This window comes from Barbus barbus (assembly GCF_936440315.1).
Source record: "Barbus barbus genome assembly, chromosome: 41".
Classification (NCBI taxonomy): Eukaryota; Metazoa; Chordata; class Actinopteri; order Cypriniformes; family Cyprinidae; genus Barbus; species Barbus barbus.
The window spans coordinates 12,313,350-12,336,099 of record NC_136719.1 but is presented as its reverse complement, the minus strand read 5'-3'; the positions used below and the strand labels follow the sequence as shown (position 1 = coordinate 12,336,099).

Genomic DNA, 22,750 nt, shown 5'->3' with positions numbered 1-22,750 from the left:
TTTCAAAGCAGTCATTTGACAGTGAGGAATATAAGTGACTATTGTCAGAGCCATTTAACCTTTTCAAATCATATCCATAATTTTCTGTTCACAAAGCAAGTGCCAAAAAAAGCAAGTTGGTAAAGCAAGTTTTGTACGATTCCGATGAAGTAAAAAATTCTAAAACACCAAAATAAAAACAAATATTCAGTTTAAAAATGACTGAATAGCACCAGAGGGTTACTATTTCCTGTTAGATTAATATGAAAAAAGGTGTTGTGTCATTGACCCTTTAAGGTTCAGATTATGAAAACAGAGTCTACTGATAACTAATCAAATGAGAACAGACAGTCCTCACCTGGTCTGGAGGGAAATTGTGCAGTAGCTGACGGATGTTGTTGTTATACTGACACTGCCAGTGGTTGCGGGCCCAGGCTACACAGTCCTCCCAGCTGTGTGGTTTATCTGTCACCAGGCTCTTGTATACTGCCTCCACCACCTCCAAAGGCTGAGCTCCAGGGAGCTTCAGTGTGCGCTCCATAAACTTTGGGTCTCTGGGGAGGAATGAGAACATTACATCTTAAAACGGCTGACAGCACCATGCGTGGCAAATTTACGGGTTGTTTAGAGTGACAGGAACTTGCGTCAGATACTGCAAAGCGTTTTCAGCAGGCTGTTTGAAAAGTCCCTCAAACTCGTCACGAGCCCACTAAGAACGCAGGTGGGTAAATGGTCAGTTTAGGTCAGTCACGGTACCCAAGGCTTAAGACACCAGAACTTCATCACAAAGAAAGGTTACCTGAAGGGTGTGTTCAATTGCATTAGGGAAGTTTTTGAGCGTGCAGATAGGAATGGACTTCTCAGGAGGATCCTGGCTGGAGCTGTATGACTCTGTGAGGAAGGGAATGACCACCTGCACGTTCCCTTTGGTGCCTAGAGTACCAGACTCCAGCAATGGCTTACGGTAGTACACGCACCTCCGGTCCATATACATACCTGGAAAAGCAAAGTATGCCGAGATAATTTCTCATAAACAGCTTTTTGAATGTTACATTTTGAAGTGACCTACATGACCAGCCACTTTGCTTTCTAAAGCTCTTACTTACGGGCATCTACATTGTCAAGAGCATTTGTCACTCCATCAAGGCTTTCAAAGAAGTCATCATCGTAGATCTTCTCAGTTTCAGGCCCTACACGGTTCTGATGACCCGTGATACGGACTGATGGGTTCATCTGCTTCACGGCTGCAGCGGCGGTCTCGCTCTTCATCTTCTGCTCAGAGGAACAACAAAATCATCAGCAACCATTCAAGAAAGACATTACAAAATTCCTTTCTTCTTCAGTGTGTCACTCAATCTCACCGTAACGTCCCAAGGCCTAAAGAGGAACTGTCGATTGAGATTGGACTTCTCTATGGTGTCCATGTCAGTAACTATGACCTCTCCTTCACCGCTGGCCAAGCCCATCATAGCGAAGTTTTTCAGCAGCTCACAACCAATAGCTCCAGCACCAACCTGAACACAGGAAACAAGTCACTAAAATTCACACAGACTAAATCAGCCTTACTTTAGTACAATTTATAAACTATTAGTTTTTAGAAATGTGAATTCGCTTTATTTTCATTTAATTTTAGTAAAGTTTATACATTTGTCATTATTAGTTTAGAAATAGCTTTGATTTTTTGTTTTACATTCAATTAGTAATTTTAGTACTTCAACTTACACTTATTACAGTTAGTAGTTGGAAAGGCAACATCACATTTTCATTAAAGTTTTTCATCTAATATTAATATTTTACTTAAATTAAAAGGGGTTTTAATAGCTTTATTTTACAATAACACTGGACTAAAGGCAAAACAATCTTGGCTGGAACAGTTAATACTTGCGGCATAAACTTGCCTTTTGAAAAATATGATTTAAAGAAGCTTTGTTTGATTGTCTCAACATAATTTCAAGGGGAAAAGCAAGCATTGCATAATGCTGAATAATTGGCATGGTGTAATCATCTTCCAATTTGATGAATGGACAGTTTCAGCTCCTCACCAGAAAATATCGCTGTTTGGCTAACAGCTCCTGCAGCTTGGACCCAAAAACAGCAATCTGGCCATCATACCGGCAGTTCCTCTACAGAAAACAGATGAATAAATTATTATTTGCAATCAACCAACACTCTTTTGGGTGAGATGCATGTAGCTCCACGAGCATCAAACAAATACAGAAACACATAAATAAACAATGGTACAAGAAGCACTCACAGGTGCACACTCTTCCTCTGTCAGAACAGCATCCTCAGATAAGCACTCCACCGCATCAAAATACAGCCACTGCATGATGGGCATAAACTTTCCTGTGCAAGCCTGAAGAAAAAAAGCAATATATAACAGACCATGACAGGGGAGTCTAACCAAACGCGTTCCTCATTCATCTCACTGATTCCAAGCTCAAAGAAAATGACGGGAGACCATATTACCTTCATGACCTCCTGGGCAGCAAGCCCACCAATAAAGGCATTGATGGGTGCCAGGTCTCCAGCAGCCATACAGGACAGTTTTTTGATGATTGCCTGGTCCAGCTGCTCTTGTTTGGCAGATCCGGTCTGCGCAGCATTTGCCTCTTCAGCCAGAGCCACAAGCTCATCCGCATCAGACTGCAGCAGTACGAAGAGAGAAAGAGATCACTGCTGAGTCACTGAGACTGATGTCCACAGCACAGCATTCATATGCCATTAAACAGAACACTGTGTAATGGTTGAGGCGTTACATTTCTTGGCCAGAATAAGCTTGGAAGTGGATTGGACCTCATGCATAAATCTAACAACTAACAAAATTTTTCACCTGATTCCAGGGCTTCGGTAGACGACTGTGCTTCTTCTCAAATGCATGCAGCGCCTGAAAGCCCATGTGCAGTTGGCCTGGACGATCAAATTTGGCAAAATCAGTCAGCAGGAACTCTGGTTCGGCCATGGAAGAGGACAAGGATTTCTGATCGAAGAAACAAATGTGCATATGTAATCCACTTTTTCACTTTACATGAGTTCTATAATGTTAGCCTCAGCATGGGCGTCAACTTACAAAGGCAACTTTCTTGGGCATCTTCACTTGTGTGACAATACCACCTCTCACATAGTCCGAGAAAGAGCTGGTGTCACAGATGCTGAAGGTGTAAGGACCTGATGGCAGAGGACATCACGATCACAAAACAGCCTACAGACAAACCTTCAAACGGTGTACAGTTATCAGTACACCTCCTTAAACGGTAACACAAGTTCAGTGCTTTGGGCTCTGAGACAAGGAACTTATTTCCACCTTCCTGTTCCTTTAGGACAGAGGTAGTTGACTAAAGTGATTAGTAGTTGCAGTGATTAACGTTTGTTGCCCAAAGCTGATCCAGTTACATGTTAAAAAGTAGGTTGACATTGCAGTAAAACATGTCAAACAGTCAAACACCCATAAATAGTCAAAAAGTTCCAGACATCTGAAACAGTTGTCAATTTGCTGAGATTAAGACAAATGTGAATTGTCTTTTCATGCTTATTCAATTACTTTGCTAAATGACACTAGTTGTTTACCAAGCAACTCCGCCCACCCTCAGCAAAAATCCAAGGGATGAAAATTCTTAATTATTTAATATAGAAGCTAAAACTACTAAAAATCTAAATGTTTTATTTTAAATCACCCCTGAACAAGTGTTTTTTTCTTCTTTGAAAAAACTGGGTTTCCACTGTCTTGGAACAGCTGCAAATATATAATCTACTTTTAAGTGTGATTACTAGACAAAAAAATCATGAACATTACCAAAATCTTAAAATAATGTGCGTTTTTATAGTGAATATAAATTTTTCTAGTAGTGTTGAATGCTAGATCAGGGAGTTCCTCACTATCCACGCTGAAGCAGAGATCAGGGAGTTCTCCTCACTATCCGCGCTGAAGCTGAAATTGTTCACCAGTGTAGTGAAACAGTACGCGTTGCATTATACACGTCACATGAAATGTCACGTGTCTTTACGGGTTGTGTGTGAATGCATGCACAGATTCCGGAAAATCCCTGGCAGTGTGAATGAACCGAAATCAGACGATCCCGGGACAAATCACAGGACACATTTTCCGTGTATTTTCCGGAATGGCTGTGTGAAAGAGGCTCTATGGTAACTCACCCAGCGTCTTGATCTCTACTGGTTCACAGCCGTTGAGCTCTGTCATGCCCTGTACTTCTGTGAAAGTGATGAAATCTCCACTCTCAAATCCATGCCGTGCTTCATCCAGACACGTAACCACACCAGCACTGTCCTTTAAACACAGACAACACAGAGCAAAAGGTTCAGACAGCCAGAAGTTTAACAAATAACAATGAGACCGTTCATTCATTCTGACTACAGTAAACAAGGTTTAATTGATACCATCACAGTGTAATTTGGCCCATTCCAGTTGACAGTTTTTACCTTTGTGATCATTGAGATCATGGCGCTCAGTGGCTGCTCTCCATTGGTATCAAACACCGTCATTTCGTCTCCAAAATCACAGAATAGTTGCCTATTGAAATACAGAAAGTACATGAGAAAAAAAATAATACCAAAAACATTAATAACTCAACACAAAAGAAAGGTATTCTACCCAAACAGGCCACGCGTGTCTGCCACGATGAACTTAATGCCGTTACTATGGCAGAAGTCACCGATGCGTATCTGCTCATCGAGGCTGGAGTTGGTGAGCACAACAACCTGGTCAAATACACAAACACCTGTTAGCCGAGTCTTTTAAATGCATTAAACTAACTAATGCAAAGTTGTGTATGTATGTGGGTATTTAGTCCATGTGTTGAGCTCATGGATGTAGTCCAGTGGAGCCATAACGGCAGTACCTGAAACTTGGGCAGGTATTCGTTGGTGAGGGTGCCAGTGTAGGAGGTTACAGGCACATAGCTGTTGAGTTCTGCCAGTCGAAGCTGACTGACCTCTGCACGGTTCTTCCCAAGATCCTCCTCGCGCAGGTAAAACTAACATGTAACAAACTATTATTTTTATTATTACTACAACTACTACTATTAACAAATCACACTACATTTTCATTTTCTTATTCCTAAAATTCGTATTTTTACTCCAGTGAATATTGTTATATAAGGTTTTAATTGTTTAATGCACACTGCTGTTCAAAATTTGGGGTCGGTAATATTTGTAATGTTTTTGAAAGAAGTCTCCTATGATCACCAAATCTGCATTTATTTAATAAAAATTGTCTTATTGTGAAATATTATTACAACTTTAATTTCTCAATTTTTATGCATTTTAAAAAGTAATTTATTCCAAAGCTGAAATTTCTGCATTATTACCCCAGTCTTCATTGTCACATGATCCTTCAAAAATCATGTTGATTTGGTGGTCAAGCAACATTCATCATGTCATTAACATCTGTACTGTTTAATATTTTTGTGGGAACCATGACACATTTTTCTCAGGATTCTATGATTAATAGAAAGTTGAAAAGAACAGCATTTATTTGAAATATAAATCTTTTTTAACATTACTTTTTTTATCTTAAATAACCCCAAACATTTGAAAGTAATGGAATTTAACTGTTGCTTGAGCCACAAATGTGGATTTTGACTATGCTCCCGTTTTAGTTATTTTACAGCGCCTTTGCATTGCACAAAATTAGCAGCAATGGCTGTGTTTTGCATCCCCCCAAAAATGTTTATGACTCACGACCAACCACTAACCTGTGAAGAAAGGTCCTTCCATTCAGCCACACCCTGGTCGTGCAGGGTGACACTCTTGACTCCGCCCAGAATTACATTCTTGGCTATCTCTACACCCAAACCTCGCAGCCCTGAGATCAGAACATTGGAGCTCTGCATGCGCTTCATAGCATCATGGCCCAGTACGTACCTGAGAGACACATACTAAATTTAACTACTAATGTGACCTCTTATTTGCTCAGAAAGAACGTTCTAAGGATACATCAAACTGAAATGAAGGCCAAACTCACAGCTGTCTGGAGTACAAGCCCTCATCGATCTCAGCATCATTTCCATTCTTAGCCATGCCCTGCAGAGACCAAAACCACAGTTAACAGACTATAAATAGACAAGCATAACTTATGAAACTGGCTGCCTTTCAAAAACCAGGCACAGTAAAGAATGAAGATTATATATTTCACAAAATATATGACTACACATACCAGTTCAGATTATCTAGATCAGTGTGGTTCCCAATCTTTTTCCCTTCGGGGCCCCCCTACGTACAAATATGACAATATGAACCCCCACCCCCTCCCTCTTGAATGCATCAAACAAAACTAAGTCTGGGCACAGAAGACAACAGGAGCATTTAGAACAAATACACAAATTAAATACTAAATATTTGGCACTGACGGGTAACAGCTCAGGGTGAAAACGGCTGACGTGGTTTCTCAAGTTAAGGCCATCAGATGCAAGTTTCCCAAAGCCATGAAAAGAATGAAAGGAAAAAGTAAAGATAAAAGGTAACAAGTACCAAATACATGCGTTTCAACTAAATGTTACACCATACTGCTGCTACTGCTGTAATTGTTCTTTCAATAAGCAAATTTAAAATGGCATATAATTGGCTAAATAAAATGCCAAGAGAACATACAATAATAAACCTTTGTTTTTATCAAATCATGACACCACATAAAATATAAAAACCGTGTAATAATTGATCCAGTTTATAAAAAAAAAAAAAAAAAAAAAAAAGTGCAAAAAAGTTGTACAGGGTATGTAATTAGCAGCAATATGAGGTAGAGAAAAATGAATAGCTTATTGATATAGTGATATTTACATGGAGTCAAGTGATGTTATGACACAGAGTTAGAGTTTAGGAGCCTGATGGCCTGGGGGAAGAAGCTCCTCCTAAATCTCTCAGTTTTTACCATCAGGCTACGGAAGCGCTTACCAGATGCAAGCAAAGTGAATAGTCGGTTACCAGGGTGATTAGAGTCCTTAATGATTTTGACAGCTCTATTTTTGCAGCGTTTGAGGTAGGCACTGTCCTTGCAACAACGGTGTCATAACATCACTTGACTCCATGTAAATATCACTATATCAATAAGCTATTCATAATTTTTCTCTACCTCATATTGGTGCTAATTACATACCCTGTACAACTTTTTTGCACATATTTGTTTTGCACATTCCTCCTTATTACTATTTAAGACAACAACATACTGACCTGCACATTTATATTTTTTATCTTATTCTTTAATTTTTTTCTACTTTTCTTTTCCTTAATATTTGTATTCTATATAATTGCACTGTCCTTGGAGCGGACCTGACCTACATTTCACTGCTGGTTATACTCTGTATAATTGTGCATGTGACAAATAAAAATCTTAAATCTTGTTGTGTTTAGGGCATTTGCGAGAGCGTCACAACACGTTTACATTAATCTACACCCCCGACTCCAGCAGCAGGTGTTGGAATGTTTGGAAACGGTGTACCGTCGCTCAGCCTTTTCAAACTTCTTTTTGCCCCCAAACGAAGAACGAAAATGAACTTTGTTTGAAGTATATCAGGGCCTTTAGTGGTATTACCCCCTGCATATTTTATTTGTACGTGACATGATTTACACACAGCGTGTGTCTTCTCCAGGTCATGCTAACCAGCTTGCTCATAAAAGCCAAAATGTGCCCAGATGTCAGCTTTTAAAGTAGTTGGAGCATTTTTAATTACTCGCACTCGCCTCCCTCTGCCATTGTATGCTTCCACGACAAAGCACATATGCAACATATGATGTCAGAAAAGAGTCAATACGTTATAATCGGTTATGTTCTATTACTAAACCGATACCGAATCGTCCTCATCGCATTTATATGAAGACTTTATTTGCAAAAACCGATAACGTTTTTTTTTTTTTTCAAAAATCAGGTTTTTATTGTGTTTTATTGCGTTAGTAAGCGTTTTTTTTTGTGTTATTTTTTAACCTAGTCAAAATAACCCAACTGCAGTTTGATTGAGATTAATTGGAATGCACAATGAAAAAAACATGATTTCTGAGAATTGTTCAAAACAGAGTAATCCGTTTTTGCAAATGAACTCTTCACATACATATTAGGGATGGGCATTTCATGCAAAATTAATATTCGAAAATCGCTGGGAATTATTAGAAAATAGCACCCCTTCCCTATATGCATGCACACACGTCACATTATTAGGCTAGTGTTACACAACTATAAACAGAGAGAGAGAGAGACCATTCACGCTTTTAATCTGTATGATATCAAACAGTTTAATTTATTTAAAGATAGGCTCTCTTAACTCAAACCATTTAATGATTGTAACATGCTGAAACATTGATACAATAAACGTAGCAGAATGACAGCACTTATTAACATAGCAGTCCATCCATTAGCATATATCAGCTCATAAGGTATTAAACTGCTCAAAAATATATATTGCAATACTTTCTCGCAATTATATCGTTGGGTAATTATACTGTATATTAACTGCGGGCATCAGTGAGCCGTTATTAATATGAGGGGCATTGAAAACGCTTTTGAATGCGTGTGCGCGAGACAGTTTTACTTTCACTTTGGAGATTCGCGATCACGTTTATACTATGGAGCGGCAGTACTTACCACACATTTTACAAGATTAGATGTTTGTCAGTGGTGCTCAGGATCTGCAAATCATTCGCCATCATCATACTCGGTTGCTGGTAAGTAAAAGTGCATGTACTGTAGTGTAACAGGCTATCGCTAGCATGCGGCTAACCATATGTCCGTTTAGTGGCTCCTTAGAACACGTTATTCGTTTTCCGTGCCTTTCCCAGTATGGATTCAGCACACCTCTAACCCAGTCGGGGATATTTGTGGTCTGCACAGAACTCTTATTTGACATCGTTGTAAGTTGCAAGTCTACAGCATTCGCTCTGCTTACGCATCAGCACCGAAAACATGGGGAATATTTAGACAAATATAATCGCACAACCTATTCGATATTCTATGAATAACTCAACTAATCGAATATTCGAAAATTGTGACCCATCCCTAATACGCTTACATTTATACATATACAAGTATATATAGTAAACATGTTATACTAATAATATTGCAAGTTTTAGAAATAAACATTCAACAGTAGATGGAGTTGAGAATAGCAGGAGCTTGAGTTGGGATGCAGATGTACATTTAATTTAATATAATAAAATTTAATATGAGTATTCTACTTTTCTGCCACAATGCCATGGCTACTGTCAATGTTACTACAGTAAAACCATGGTAAATGTTGGTGATTTATAGATTGAAATGCCTTCTAACTGGATCATTGTTGCACAGGCGTTTCCGCATCAGTTGTTGAGAATGATCCAGCTCTGATTTATTTGGCTTTAAACTAGTTTAAACCGCAAACCTATGTGATTTGTACTGATGAACTCTGCGCTGAACTAGAGCGCGATCACTAGATCTCACAGCGCTGTTTAGTGGTCTCGTGATCGAGACTGGTCAGTGTAGTAAATACATTCGCTTTAGCTCACACTGCCCCGTTTTCTTTTGAGCTGAGCTGATAAAAGGTCAGTGCGACGCGCACTTTCAAACGAGAAGTGCTATTTCGTTTCACTTTTGGTGCATTTGGCGTTTAATATGCATTTATCATGCACAACAGAATGCTAACGCTTATCGGTTAGGCAGATCGGTAGTGGCACCAGCAAGACCGCTAACAAAATTTAGTGTCACCGGCAGAAAAAAAAGTAGCAAAATATCCATTTAGTTGCAGTCTGGAGCTCTGGTAAACTAATATCAATTACACTTTTAATTGTCTTATCTTGGCATTGTAAGCTAAGATTTAAAAACGTTTTTATATAAAATTATTAGTGGAACATTTTATACATCTTTATTTGACCTCAAAGCATATCAGCTCCCGTGCCCCCTCCCCCTGTGAACTCTGGTGCCCCCCTTCCCAGGTTGGGAACCACTGATCTAGATGTCCCAGTTATATGCAAACAAGTTAGTTCTGAAAAGCTTGACTTGAACCTACGTTAGCTGGTGTGTGTGACAGTTCGGTTCTGACAGAGTTAGAGGAGGAGCAGTGGGATCCCGTCTTCGTCTCTGATCCTGACACGCGACGCTTCTTGGACAGCGGCGAGCTGGACATCTAGAAGAGATGAAAGAAAACTCAACCTCTATTTTTCGTAAGTGAATATTATGAGTTAGGTGTGCATAAATATTGATACACGAACAATGCAGATAATGTAAAATCTAGAGAGAAAATAAAAAGAACAGCATCTTACAGGTCACTTAGTTTCTGGTGGAATGAGTTTCCCAAATGAAACAAACCAATTATCATCTTAGTGTAGCCTTAAAAGCATTTTCAGGCTATTTGCTCTAGGACTTGGCAAAAGCTCACGTGTTATTTCCACAAACAAATGGAAAGCAGTGGTGCAAATGAACAATAATAGCAACTAGGGCTGCACCAACTAATTGACAGATGCGTGTGCGTCCTCAGCACAAACACTTTCAGTTTACGGTCATATCCTTATCTGTAAATGTCATTCACGCGAGCATTTCTATTTTTGCGTAAAGGCCCATCCTGACAGTCTGTGTTAAGCTTTAATTTTTACTGAATGAGCGTTGGTGCGTGCAGTCGCGTCAGACAGACGGAACACCGTAGAGAGGGAGACAATTACCATTCCGCATAAACATCAATTGTGCTGAAATATCTGTTGTTGTACGTTAAATTAAGGTTTAAAAGTCAACATGTAGTGCACATATTTTATGAATAGGAACTGTAAAAGAGATAACTGCATGTAATTGTCTGAATATAAATATCAGACGCTTCATATAGGCGCCTTTTAAAGGATAAAGAAATGACAGTAAAGAAGACTAAACTAGGCTATAGTCACTAGCCTATATACAGTGCTTAACAAATTTATGTAAGGCTTTAAACAAATTACATAAGGTTTGTGCCACTGCTGCTCTAAACTAACAGTATTGGTGATTACCAAAATCTTTTTTTTTTTCTTTTTAGCTTTCTGTATTGGTTAGTCCTTCAATATGCATAAGCTCTTTAGTACCAGTAGTTGGCTATTTCTAATGCTATAATATTTCTGTTATCTAAGAAAGAAAAGCAGAAAAAAAAGTCAAGCGCTTTATAATGCGTTTTTTTTCAGATACCCAATTACAGTAAAAAAGTACATAAACAATATCAGCAAGAACGCAAGCTGTTATGAAAGACATAGGCCATTTTTGTTATGTGAATAAATACTAATTTGTTGTTTGTTATTTTCCCAATAAATAACATTTTATTTAAACAATTTTTGACAGATTCCTAAAATTCTTTTTTCTTTATTATGACAGGTGGTCTAATAAATTGTTAAGCACTGTATGTTTTCATAGCATTAAGTTGGCACGTTTGTTTGAAGGACATTGGGCTGAATGTGGAAGTAGGGGTGGGCGATATGGGAAAAATATCATATCACGATTTTTTATAGAAATATCACGATTTTTATCCCGATTCTTTGTTAGTTTTACTATTTTGGTTTTACAAGTTGTCTGAGCATTACAGCCAAACTAGAAAGACAAAGATGCATGGCAGATATTTAGGCCAAAGTGGGTGAAGATAAAAAATCTGTGTCATCATTTTCTCTTTCTTATTAAAAAATAAGAACAAAGATACACATTACAAATACACATAATATACAAATAAAACAAACAGTGCTTTATTTCCAGGTACAATAGGTGTATTTAGCAGAGCATTCAATGAAATTGAATGAACAAATATAAAAATAAAACACTAGATAGACTGATTCCTAAAGCAACTGTATTAAAGTTTTTCAGTCAAGAATAGGGAGTGATTTTTCTCTTTGTGTTTTGTTGTTTTGTTAACGTTAAATGAATAGTTCCCCCACAATTTAATATTCTGTCATCTGTCTGTCAATTCTGTCATAATGTTGTATTTTTATATCATCATTTACTCAAAAGTTGTTTTAAACCGGAATGAGTTTCTTTCTTCTGCTGAACATTTATAAATGCCATTTTGAAGAAGGTGGAAAACCAAACAGTTGCTGGTCCTCAGTGACTTCCATAGGATTTTTCTTTCCTACTATCAAAGTCAATGTAGACCAGCAACTGTTTGGTTTTCCACTGAGTAAATAATGACAGAAATTAAATTTTAGGGTGAACTATCCCTTTAATGACAGTCGACAGCATGTTTAGTGTCCTGTCCCTTTAAGAGCTGCACGCATCTAATATACAGTACAGGCACGCATCCGTTTCTCTCTTAACTATTTACTTTCATTTTAGAGATAACCAACTCAGTCTGTATGTAAACCTTGTGTGTTTTGACAGTATTAGCGCAAAATATAACTTAGTTGAGTAATCAGGCGCTGTTAGACAGGCGTTTTAGTGCGCGTGCTTCAGGTGTATGCGCTCAGAACAAGCGCACGTCAGACCAGCGCGCGAATTAAACATTTAACCAGCAAGGCTTGTATGCAAATAATGTACTTTTGCGATCGCGAATAAGTGCAGTGTCCTGTCTGAGTAACTCTACTGCTGTATGTCGTGTTGTACAGTACATAGAGACGGCGGCGCCAGAACTGTATTTGACAATGTGTGCTGCAGCACGATACTACGATATTTCTTCAAAAGCAGATCGTGGAGACATTTTTATCGTCCACGATCAAAAATCGTCATATCGCACACCCCTATGTGGAAGTGTTGTGTGTCAATAAAAAAATAATAGTCCAACTAATTGATTATCAAAATAATCGTTAGTTGCAACCCTAATAGCAACATCCAGATGGTTTGAATACATTACTTAATGTGCAAGCACCTGGACAAAAATAGCTCTACTAATTGTACTTTATTCATTATTGAACAAAGATGTTTTAATCTTGGTATAAAGCCAACATGAAACAAAAAGCACGAATGTTTTTGTTTTTTTTGAGAGAGAGGGGGGGGGGGGGGTGTTTCATCTGTGTAAAACAACATGTGCATTCAGAAGAATGTTGAAGTATGGCCTTATATACATAAATGGTTATTTCAGCACTGGACAGTTCCTTTAAGAGTAAAAAAAATCCATTGTACTAGCAATGCAGCGAAGTCAGCATCATTCTAAAGGACACAAAGAAATTCTAGTCTATAAAACTAAGGCTAGTTATTATTAGACTGCTCAAATTTCGCCAAAAATTGCATTTAAATTAGATTGTACTAAGAAAAAAAATCAAATGAACGGAAAACACCAAGCTACATTCAGATCACTTATGTGTGGAATAAAACAATAAGGTTTGGCTTTTCACAGCACAAGGAGAGCCCGATTTCTGCCACAAGATGAAGCGCTTTGGCTATAAATAGCTCGCGGACAGAAGCGTAGTGTTTATTTATTTATTTAGTCATTTAGCAGACGCTTTTATCCAAAGCGACTTACAAATGAGGACATAAGAAGCAATCAAAACCAACAAAAGAGCAACAACGTGCAAGTGCTATTACAAGTCTTGGTTAGCCTAACGCTGTACAGATAATTGTTATTATTATTGTTATTTTTTAATAAAAAGACATAGATAAAATACAATTAGAATAGATAGTGCTAGAGTTAGAGGGTCAAGTAAAGTTGGAACAGATGAGTTTTTAGCCGTTTCTTGAAGATGGGTAAGGATGTTTATGGTGAACGGCCCGTGTATTTACTGGCTCACCCATTCTGCCTCAACAAAACCGCTGATTCATTAAAACAAATCTGCAGTGAATGTCACATCCCAAGATCGGTTCCGTGCAGCGTTTCCACAACACAGACTTAAACTCTTATGACAGTTTCCCATCCGTTCATATATTCAGGGGCATAGCTACGTGGTGGCCATGGGTGGCCAGTGCCACCCCTAATTGAAGCATGCAAGCATTTTGACAGCATTACCAGATGACTTTTCACCGCTCAAATATATGACACTGGCACAAAGGCGTGCACACTAACTGAACTAAGTTGTCTCTTCACCTTTTAATTTGAAACATCTAAGCTCAAAGATGCATATAAGTGGACACGGCAACGCTGCAAGTGAGCGCTTAGCGAAGCAGCTTTACGAGCATAGACAAAAACAGATGCGAGCTCAAAGATCAAACTTCAAAAAAAAAAACATTTGTAAAAAAAAAAAAAAAAAAAAAAAAGGCTTAGCACATCAAAATTATCATTTCATGGTTATACACGCTCTCAAAGGTGGGGTGAGCGGGGCAAAAACTAATTTGAGTTTAGTTCCAATTCAGAATTGTTATATTTTCTCCATTCAATGAATCTATGGTTATCTGGCAATGGGCCGTATACTTCACGATGAACTGAGATAGTGACAGCTTTTACTGATTAGAAAGGGAGTTTGCAAATGTGATATTGATTTTATGCAACAGTTCAATAAACATATGTTAATATTAAATGACTTAAATTTTAGGAACACTGTCTGATTTTGCTCTATTTTCACCAGCAAAAACAGTTCCAAATAAAGTCACAACTGAGCCGCTGCGCATCAATGCAAACACAGCGGTGTTTCGTTTATGAACGAACACGCATTTTAAACGATTCATAAACTCATTCATAAATAGAGTCAGTTTGCTTCCTTCCTGAATTAATGCTGTTTGATTTATGAATGATTTAAGGCTAGCTGTTCGATTGATGAATGAATGAGTGACTTGCCATCATTCTCGATTTTGGTTTCATTTTTAAGTAGCCTATAATTTCAGTTATTTGAATAATTTAATATGGCAGCCAGCGGGCGGCTATTTACACTTATTGCAAATAGGGATAGATGCTATTCACACCAGTGGCGAGTAGGCCCACCGTTTGAGAAGTTGGTAATTTTCAAATGGATGTAATTTATTAAACAACAATATTAAGTCTTATTTCACTATAACCAGGGATGGTTATAAAAACGTAGCGTAATATTTGTGTCTATGGTTCGCTGCGCAATGCCATGTTTTGTGATAGGCCATATCTGCAGACAATGGAAATACTTCTCTTTCGGTGCTCCGCACAGCCTCAGCACAGATCGTGAAAGCAGACTGCAGTTTTTGTCATTCATATCATCAAACAAAGTGTAGAGACGATGTAAATAATAGATTCATTGTGCAGTGTAGAGAGATTCATTAATTAAAATGGACAGTTCATGAGATCCCGTTGAACTAAGACGAGTTACAGCTTTAATGATTATAAAGAGACTTACATTTTAGGAACACTGTTGTCTGACTGTGCTCTATTTAGTCAACGAAAATAGTTCCAAACAAAGTCACAGCTGAGCATCTGCCACCTACTGGCATTTTCAGTTTCATTTTTAAATTATAAATTGTCATTTAATAGTTTAATATTTTTATATTCAAAACATTTCATAACATTGTTATTATGAAATGCATTAATACCACCTCTGGTCTTGTCAAAGTCTGTAAATATTCCTTAATGCCACATTTCTGCTCTTCTGTGCTGTGCAAAGATGAATCAATGCTGATTTCATTTGACTAATAACTTATTCTTCCTTATTTTATCTTATTTTAATTGAATTTAATTAAATTTCGATAAAAATGTATAAATGAAAATTTATTGGCACAAAATGACATACATTTATTAAAGAAAGGCATTACAAAGGTTGAAAAAACCCTTTAAGGTGTTAAACATTGCCTTCTAATGGGAAGGTTAATTCTGTCTAATTCAGGCAAATAGTGAAATAACGAGATCCTATTTAACCAGTAAAAATAGCAGCAGTGTACTGGGGTCGACAATATAATTGGCCCGGTGGCCCGGACGTGCTTTTAAAACCGTCAGGGCCACCAGATCGCTCCAACCACTAGCCCGGTGGGGCCAGTAAAAATAATGCCTCGATTAAAAAAAAAAGTCTAATTTCACATTAATTACCTGTGGTTCTGTGTTTTGATTTCTGTTAAATCGTCTCGGTAACCACCGCTAACACGTTACGTGATCCCGACAGCCTTTTACAGATGCAGCGGTTTATGCGCTCCGTGACGTCTGCACCGCCTTGCTCGCTCCCGCGGTTACGCGCGCAAACTGCACACTGCTGCTCAGCACCTACCTATAGCTACTATTAAGCTAGGCTACATGTTTCTGAAACCCCCATCACCCGGCCAAACGCCGGGTAAAAAAAGAGAAGGCAAGTAAGAGAAAATCACCAGAGGAATTGAGGGAAAGCGAAAGGGAATACGAAAAGAAAAGGCAGAGAAAGTTTCAGCCCCAGTGGCGAGACCGCTGGAATTGGCTGGGCTTAGGGGTGTGCGATATGACGATTTTTGATCGTGGACGATAAAAATGTCTCCACAATCTGCTTTTGAAGAAATATGGTAGTATCGTGCTACAGCACACATTGTGTCAAATACAGTTCTGTCATCTCCGTCTCTATATACTGTACAACACGACATACAGCAGTAGAGTTACTCTGACAGGACACTGCACTTATTCGCGATCGCAAAACGACATTATTTGCACACAAGCCTTGCTGGTTAAATGTTTAATTCGCGCGCTGGTCTGACGTGCGCTTTTTCTGAGCGGATACACCTGAAGCACGCGCACTAAAAAGCCTGTCTAAGAGCGCCTGATTACTCAACTAAGTTATCTTTTGCGCTAATACTGTCAAAACACACAAGGTTTACATACAGACTCAGTTGGTTATATCTAAACTGAAAGTAAATAGTTAAGAGAGAAACGGATGCGTGCCTGTATATTAGATGCGTGCAGCTCTTAAAGGGGCAGGACACTAAACATGCTGTCGACTGTCATTAAAGGGATAGTTCACCCTAAAATTTAATTTCTGTCATTATTTACTCACTCACATGTTGTCCCAACCCTCTATTAATTTCTTGTGCTGAACACAAAAGAAGATATTTTGAAGAATGAGGGTAACCAAACAGTTGCTGGTCGACATTGACTTTGATAAAAGGAAAGAAAAATCCAATGGAAGTCACTGAGGACCAGCAACTGTTTGGTTTTCCACCTTCTTCAAAATAGCATTTATGTTCAGCAGAAGAAAGAAACTCATTCAGGTTTAAAACAACTTTTGAGAAAATGATGGTATAAAAATAAAACATCATGACAGAATTGACAGACAGATGACAGAATATTTATTTTTGGAACTATTCATTTAACGTTAACAAAACGCAAAGAGAAAAATCACTCACTATTCTTGACTGAAAATCTTTAATACAGTTGCTTTAGGAATCAGTCTATATAGTGTTTTATTTTTATATTTGTTCATTCAATTTCATTGAATGCTCTGCTAAATACACCTATTGTACCTGAAAATAAAGCACTGTTTGTTTTATTTGTATATTATGTGTATTTGTAATGTGTATCTTTGTTCTTATTTTTTAATAAGAAAGATAGAATGATGACAAAGATTTTTATCTTCGCCCACTTTGGCCTAAATATCTGCCATGTCTTTTTTTTTGTTTTTGTTACCTTGAAAGGCTTTGTCTTTCTAGTTTGGCTGTAATGCTCAGACAACTTGTAAAACCAACATGACAAAGAATCCTGATAAAACCGTGAAATTAAAAAAAAAAAAAAAAAAAAAATTGTGATATATTTTTCCCATATCGCCCACCCCTAGCTGGGCTACGATCAAGAAAAAAAGAGGTTTACTGTGAGCTCTGCAGATCAATGCCCACATATGCAGACAAGTAAGTTAGAGAAAAGTTAACGTGTATGAAACCTATGGTATGAACATAATATAATGAATTGCTGTGTGACTACGGAGAATGAATCCTATGCAATAGGTTTATTTGCACTTGTTTCATGTTTTTGCACAGTTTTGCTGCACTTTGCACTAAACCTACCTTAAAATAAATGCTATTCATGTTGTTCAAGCAAACTGTTCTTTTTCGTGATTATTGGGATCAATACCCGACGCGTTGACCTGGGCCAGTGAACTTCAAAAGACACTGGCCCGGAGGGCCAGTGGCAAATTTCCCTTATTGTCTACCCCTGGTGTAAGTGTAAATAGGATGCAGTGCAAAAATGGCTGATATTTTTACATCAATACTGTAGTACATTTATAAAACGGTATGCAGTTATAACATATTGATTGTAAATTATATAAAATTGCTAAATATTGCCACCTTATGTTTGGACAATAGATCCCTACCTACACCTACCCGATAAACTTATTTTTTTCGATTTTTTTAAATATTTTCTTCATTTTATTAAAAAAAAAAAAACCTCTCCGATCTGATGTGATGGAAAAAAAAAAAAAAAAAGCGGAGGATCACTCAAACGCGCTTTACGTCCTACGGAGGCTATATAATCCACTTTTGTTTTCTTTTTTTGTCCACCCCAAAGAAATCGATGGGCCTTACCTGACCACCACTGAAAAACAAAATTCGGGCTACGCCCCTGTGCATATATTCCATGTATCATGTTAGGATATCTCATTAATAAGGCACTGAATGACGCGGAGTTCAACATTTACGACATTCACTAAAATATAGTGTAAGAAACAGGAGGAAGACGACTTGCTTTACTGAAACGAAACTTTATAACGCTCTTTAAGTTGCATAGAGTTCAGCGGCCCCTGAAACAGAGCGTAGCTTCTAGAACGACTCCAGACTCGCGAGCTGCGCACGAGCGGAAATACCGCAGGCAACCGTGCCGTTCTGAACACAACTCCCATCATTTAAAGCAGAATTGAATTATAACATTTCCTCACTCTCTCGTGTTCTTCTAAACCTGTATGGTGACTCCTGTGCTACATAAAAATTCAGGCAGAAAATGACAGCCTCGTTCACCATTCACTTTCATGTTTTCCATACAATGACCGAGGCTGTCATTCTGCCTGACAACAACTTTTTTGTTCCACGAAAGAAAGTCTGTCAGTCATACATGTTTATAACAACACGAGAGAGAATTATAATTTGTTTAATAAAACCTAAATAAAAGCCCACAAATTCCATTAGCGCACAGATGGCTAAGTGAACTTAATATATTGACACACCAAGATTACAACACCGTTTGATTTGACCCAAGCGCAATCGAAACATGAACAAATCTGTGCGTGACATAAGCAAAAAAATAATTTTAAATAATAAAAAAAAATCATACAAGCTCTTTTATCAGGTACAGATTTACGGTTACACCTGCTTTGTAAATGTCTGATATTCACTTCCGTTTCGACGAGAGACACACAACAAAATCATCCGCAGTACGTCAAGACATCAAATATTATCAAATGTTAAATTAAACAGACACGAGAAGCAAGTCGCGTAACGCTAATCAGATTTGACTAATTTAACCGGATGATCACTTAGCAGGGAGAACGAGGGGATTCTTGGACAACTAGCTTGCTAGCCTGCTAACGTTACATGCTTTGTAATAGTAGGTGCAGGCAGTTGACTGAGCCTGAGGCCTAGTTCACTACAGTCAAGTTCGCATGCTAACCAGTGAATGAAAGAACTCGGCGCTTGTACAAACACAACGATCAGACAACACATAATTACACGAACCTAGGCGGGGAAATACACGTTATAAAGCGCTACCCGAGCGGACAGCTGTTTGCACTGAGTTAGCACAGAGTGCAATGGTTCGCCTCTTACCAATAATCCTTCTCAGTCCACTCTCAGTGTCAGCAAACCGCTCCTCGTGTGAAACTAAGTTAGATGTGCGGATTACAGGCTGATGTAGAAGCGAGGAGAAAACGGACAGCGCTGGGCGAGATGCTGAGTTTAGCCCCTTCACTATCCTGCCGAGTCACAGTCTGCTGCCTGCCTGTGTCGCGTTTCTGGTTTTCTTTCAGCGAACGGAACAAAACCAAAATGGCAGCTGGGACACAGGGGCGGAGCTGCACGGATAACGAGGAACAGGAAAAGGTGGTCCGGCCAAGTTTGCTGCAATCCTCCGCAGTCGCCCATTGGCTGCCCTACCTATGACTTTACGGAAAACCCACCCACTTCTGCATATGCCGAGACTTCAGGCTTCTGTAATTGATATTCAGTTGTGCATATTGAACTGAACCACGTTATCTATTGTCATGAGGCTGTGGATAAAGGACTGAACCCATGCTGTAGAAGGAAAATTGCCGTCATTTTCTTCCTCATGACTCCCCACCTGTATGACTTCTTTTTTTTGTGCAACATAAAACATAAAAGATGTTTTCCATTCAGTGTTCGTCAATGACAACCAAAACTGAATTTCTTAAAAATTAATTGTGTGTTCTGCAGAAAAAAGGCAAACATTTTTAGTTTGATGTGAGGGGTGAGAATTTATATTGTGTGTAAACTTTCCCTTTAAATGATTTTATGTCCTGGACAATTTATATATGAGATACAGATGGCACTGACAATAAAAGCAAATTAAGATGCATTATTTGAGTCCTAATATGTTTGAAAATAACAAGACAAATGTCCCTGTCCATATAAAAGCTATAGCTACATGACACCACAATACAATTACAATCTTGTTGTGGGTGGAAAATATGTTAATGCATTCAAATCAACAATTAAATTTGTTTTTCTGCAAGACATTGTCATGAATGTCTCTCAGTAGCACTTTATGCTACAGCAATGTAAAGTTATGATTTATTTACAATTAACAGTCAGAACTAAATGTTTGTATGGGTTTGGTAATAACACTGAATATTTAATACTAGTCAAACTAAACGGCACAAATAACCTCCTGTCAGATCTGACAAGCAGCATTCTAGTGATTACAGTACATTATGACATGCAAAACCTTTTTTGCAATAAATAATCGTGCAAATCTGTAGAATATTTGTCAACGGCTGAATGGAGAAAGTAAAGTGCTTATTTGATAACTTAACAGACATCATTTACCAAAACAACACTAAAGCAGATGCTGCATTTATTCACTCTACTTAAACATGAAGAAAGCCATACAACCTGCTAGTTGACAGCTGACTCCGTAAAGTAGGTCACAACTATTTCACTAAGGAGAAGACATACTTGACAAAACATTTGGGTAAAATATGTCACCCTTGCAGATGGGGATAAACAGTGGCATAATATAAAGCCATAACAAAACCATAAAATAACAGCCTGCAGAAATACTGAACATCCATTCTTATAATGCATACATGAAGAATAAACCTCGTTTATTTGCCTAGAGCAGTTTACCTCCCCTAAACCAACAAACCATGTAAAACTGTGCCTTTCAAAAGCATTGACTGCTAAATGAGGGGTTAGGTATGGGCTTTCTTGTAAATGAGAGGAATAAGCGTTGGGGGATGGGGTGATACTTGTGACAAAGGCCCAAGTGGGCCGCTTATTCTCGCATATGGTGCATACAAGAAGGAAATGTCCCTTGCGTGAGTTACCTTTAGAGCAGGTACAAATAATGTCAACAACCCCCAACGCATCGCACCTGCACTTGATAGTCAAAACCTCACAGTCCGAGTGAGCCAGTTAGCTCACTGCAAAACACCATCTTAAGATGAGTTTCACATAGCAAGTTGCATACTTACTAAAGAGGGATTGTGGGCTTAAAGAAGCTGCCGTTTACATTATAGCAAATCGATGCTAACAATGCACAGGGGTTACATAAACAGGTTTAATGATCAGTGATCTAAGCGGAGAAGCAAAGCAACCTGGTACCCCACACGCTGACAAGTTTGATTCAGTATTTGGTCTATTTTTCCTAGCGTGGATCTTGAGATACTTTTAAAAGACTGTAATCTGAGCAGTTGTGCAGATATGTTGGCAATGAGATTATCTCGCTATCTTTCCAAGCTAGCTTTCAGGGAAACGATGCGAGGACGTTTTGCGATAACGTTAGCCTGCAAAAACTAAGCTTGTTAGCTTAGCGCAACCTTCTTGCAAAGCGTGAAGGAAATCTGAAAAATAACCCAAACCATAGGACGGGAGAACTAGCCAACTTTTCCGAAAGGATGAGTTGGTTTCTTTTATCCCCAGCTCGTGATGCGCGCTTGGGGCGCATTGTCTCACGCATGCCGTTAGCTGGTTGTCCCTAAAGTGGCCAGTTGAAATTTACAGACAAATTGTTGCACCTGGCTAGCTGACTTCAGCGGTAAAAACTTGGCTTTGGCTAGCTGTAACTGTGTTCTTGTGGAGACGTTAGCTAGTTAGCATTAGCTAGGCACATAAGTATGCAGAACTCACCACATCCGATATTACTTGGCCTCTCCACGGTACTGAATACAGAAATACCTCGCGGGCAAAAGATAAACAACAAAAAGGTCAAATCAAACCGTTTCTGTAACTTTATCCCTGGAAGTGGCGGGAGCTCCGTGACTTTCCAGTGTGAGGGGAGGCTGGACGGTTGCCTGACCGGCTATTCCCTGCACCGTTAACAGTTCAGCAAGTATTCTTCAGTTCAGGAGCGTAGAACCAACATGTGCAGAGTTTGAGTTTAGACTGTGCTATTATTCAAGATACAGGGAAAAATCACAAACTTGTGTTTCTATTACACCGTCATATACATTAAATGCGCTGATGGTCAAATGTTAAACGTTTAGCATAATAATTTAGAACAAACGTAATTTGGTAATAATGAAAAACTTTTCTATAGTTTGTCGAAACCATTATTTTACCATTGCTATCCCCCCAGCGAGTTACAAAATAGACTCGCCCAAAGCTTTAGTTGCGCTATGCTCTATGGGAGACGTAGTTTTTATGCGTAGAAATGTGCGTGAAGTTGCTTTTATGTAAACGGATTATTCTGTGTACACATCAAGATTTCGGGTTAAAATGTATATTAACGGGTAAGCAAATTGTTATGTTGTTCTATTCCTTTTGAAATGTTAATAGTTTAAATATATGTCTGTATTGACTGTATCATTTGAAATGGTCAATGCAACTGCATGTAAAATCATTTAAGATGGCTTTAGC

General features: G+C 38.4%; 2 protein-coding genes across 5 annotated transcripts in view; one reads left to right on the top strand and one right to left on the bottom strand.

Moving 5' to 3' along the window:
• Nucleotides 1-22,285, bottom strand: part of LOC306860212 (ubiquitin-like modifier-activating enzyme 1) — a 30,962-nt gene extending 8,677 nt beyond the window's left edge. The window contains exons 1-18 of one of the 4 annotated variants that reach the window (XM_079401789.1): nt 22,022-22,285; nt 9,963-10,079; nt 5,960-6,018; nt 5,691-5,859; nt 4,836-4,970; nt 4,589-4,695; nt 4,417-4,507; nt 4,132-4,264; nt 3,050-3,147; nt 2,813-2,959; nt 2,449-2,625; nt 2,234-2,335; nt 2,022-2,102; nt 1,341-1,493; nt 1,086-1,251; nt 779-975; nt 624-688; nt 338-533 (exon numbers count right to left, since the gene is read on the bottom strand). In XM_079401789.1, the coding sequence (XP_079257915.1) occupies nt 338-533; nt 624-688; nt 779-975; nt 1,086-1,251; nt 1,341-1,493; nt 2,022-2,102; nt 2,234-2,335; nt 2,449-2,625; nt 2,813-2,959; nt 3,050-3,147; nt 4,132-4,264; nt 4,417-4,507; nt 4,589-4,695; nt 4,836-4,970; nt 5,691-5,859; nt 5,960-6,018; nt 9,963-10,079 (2,193 nt within the window). In that variant the 5' untranslated portion in view covers nt 22,022-22,285. Of the gene's footprint in view, nt 1-337; nt 534-623; nt 689-778; nt 976-1,085; nt 1,252-1,340; nt 1,494-2,021; nt 2,103-2,233; nt 2,336-2,448; nt 2,626-2,812; nt 2,960-3,049; nt 3,148-4,131; nt 4,265-4,416; nt 4,508-4,588; nt 4,696-4,835; nt 4,971-5,690; nt 5,860-5,959; nt 6,019-9,962; nt 10,080-19,483; nt 19,793-22,021 lie in introns of those variants that run through there. The other 3 variants (XM_079401787.1, XM_079401788.1, XM_079401786.1) reach the window with 3 other exon arrangements.
• LOC306861073 (ninjurin-1-like) overlaps nt 1-22,750 on the top strand; it is a gene marked incomplete at both ends in the record, with an annotated part of 649,099 nt that overhangs the window by 184,150 nt on the left and 442,199 nt on the right. The window lies entirely within an intron of this gene.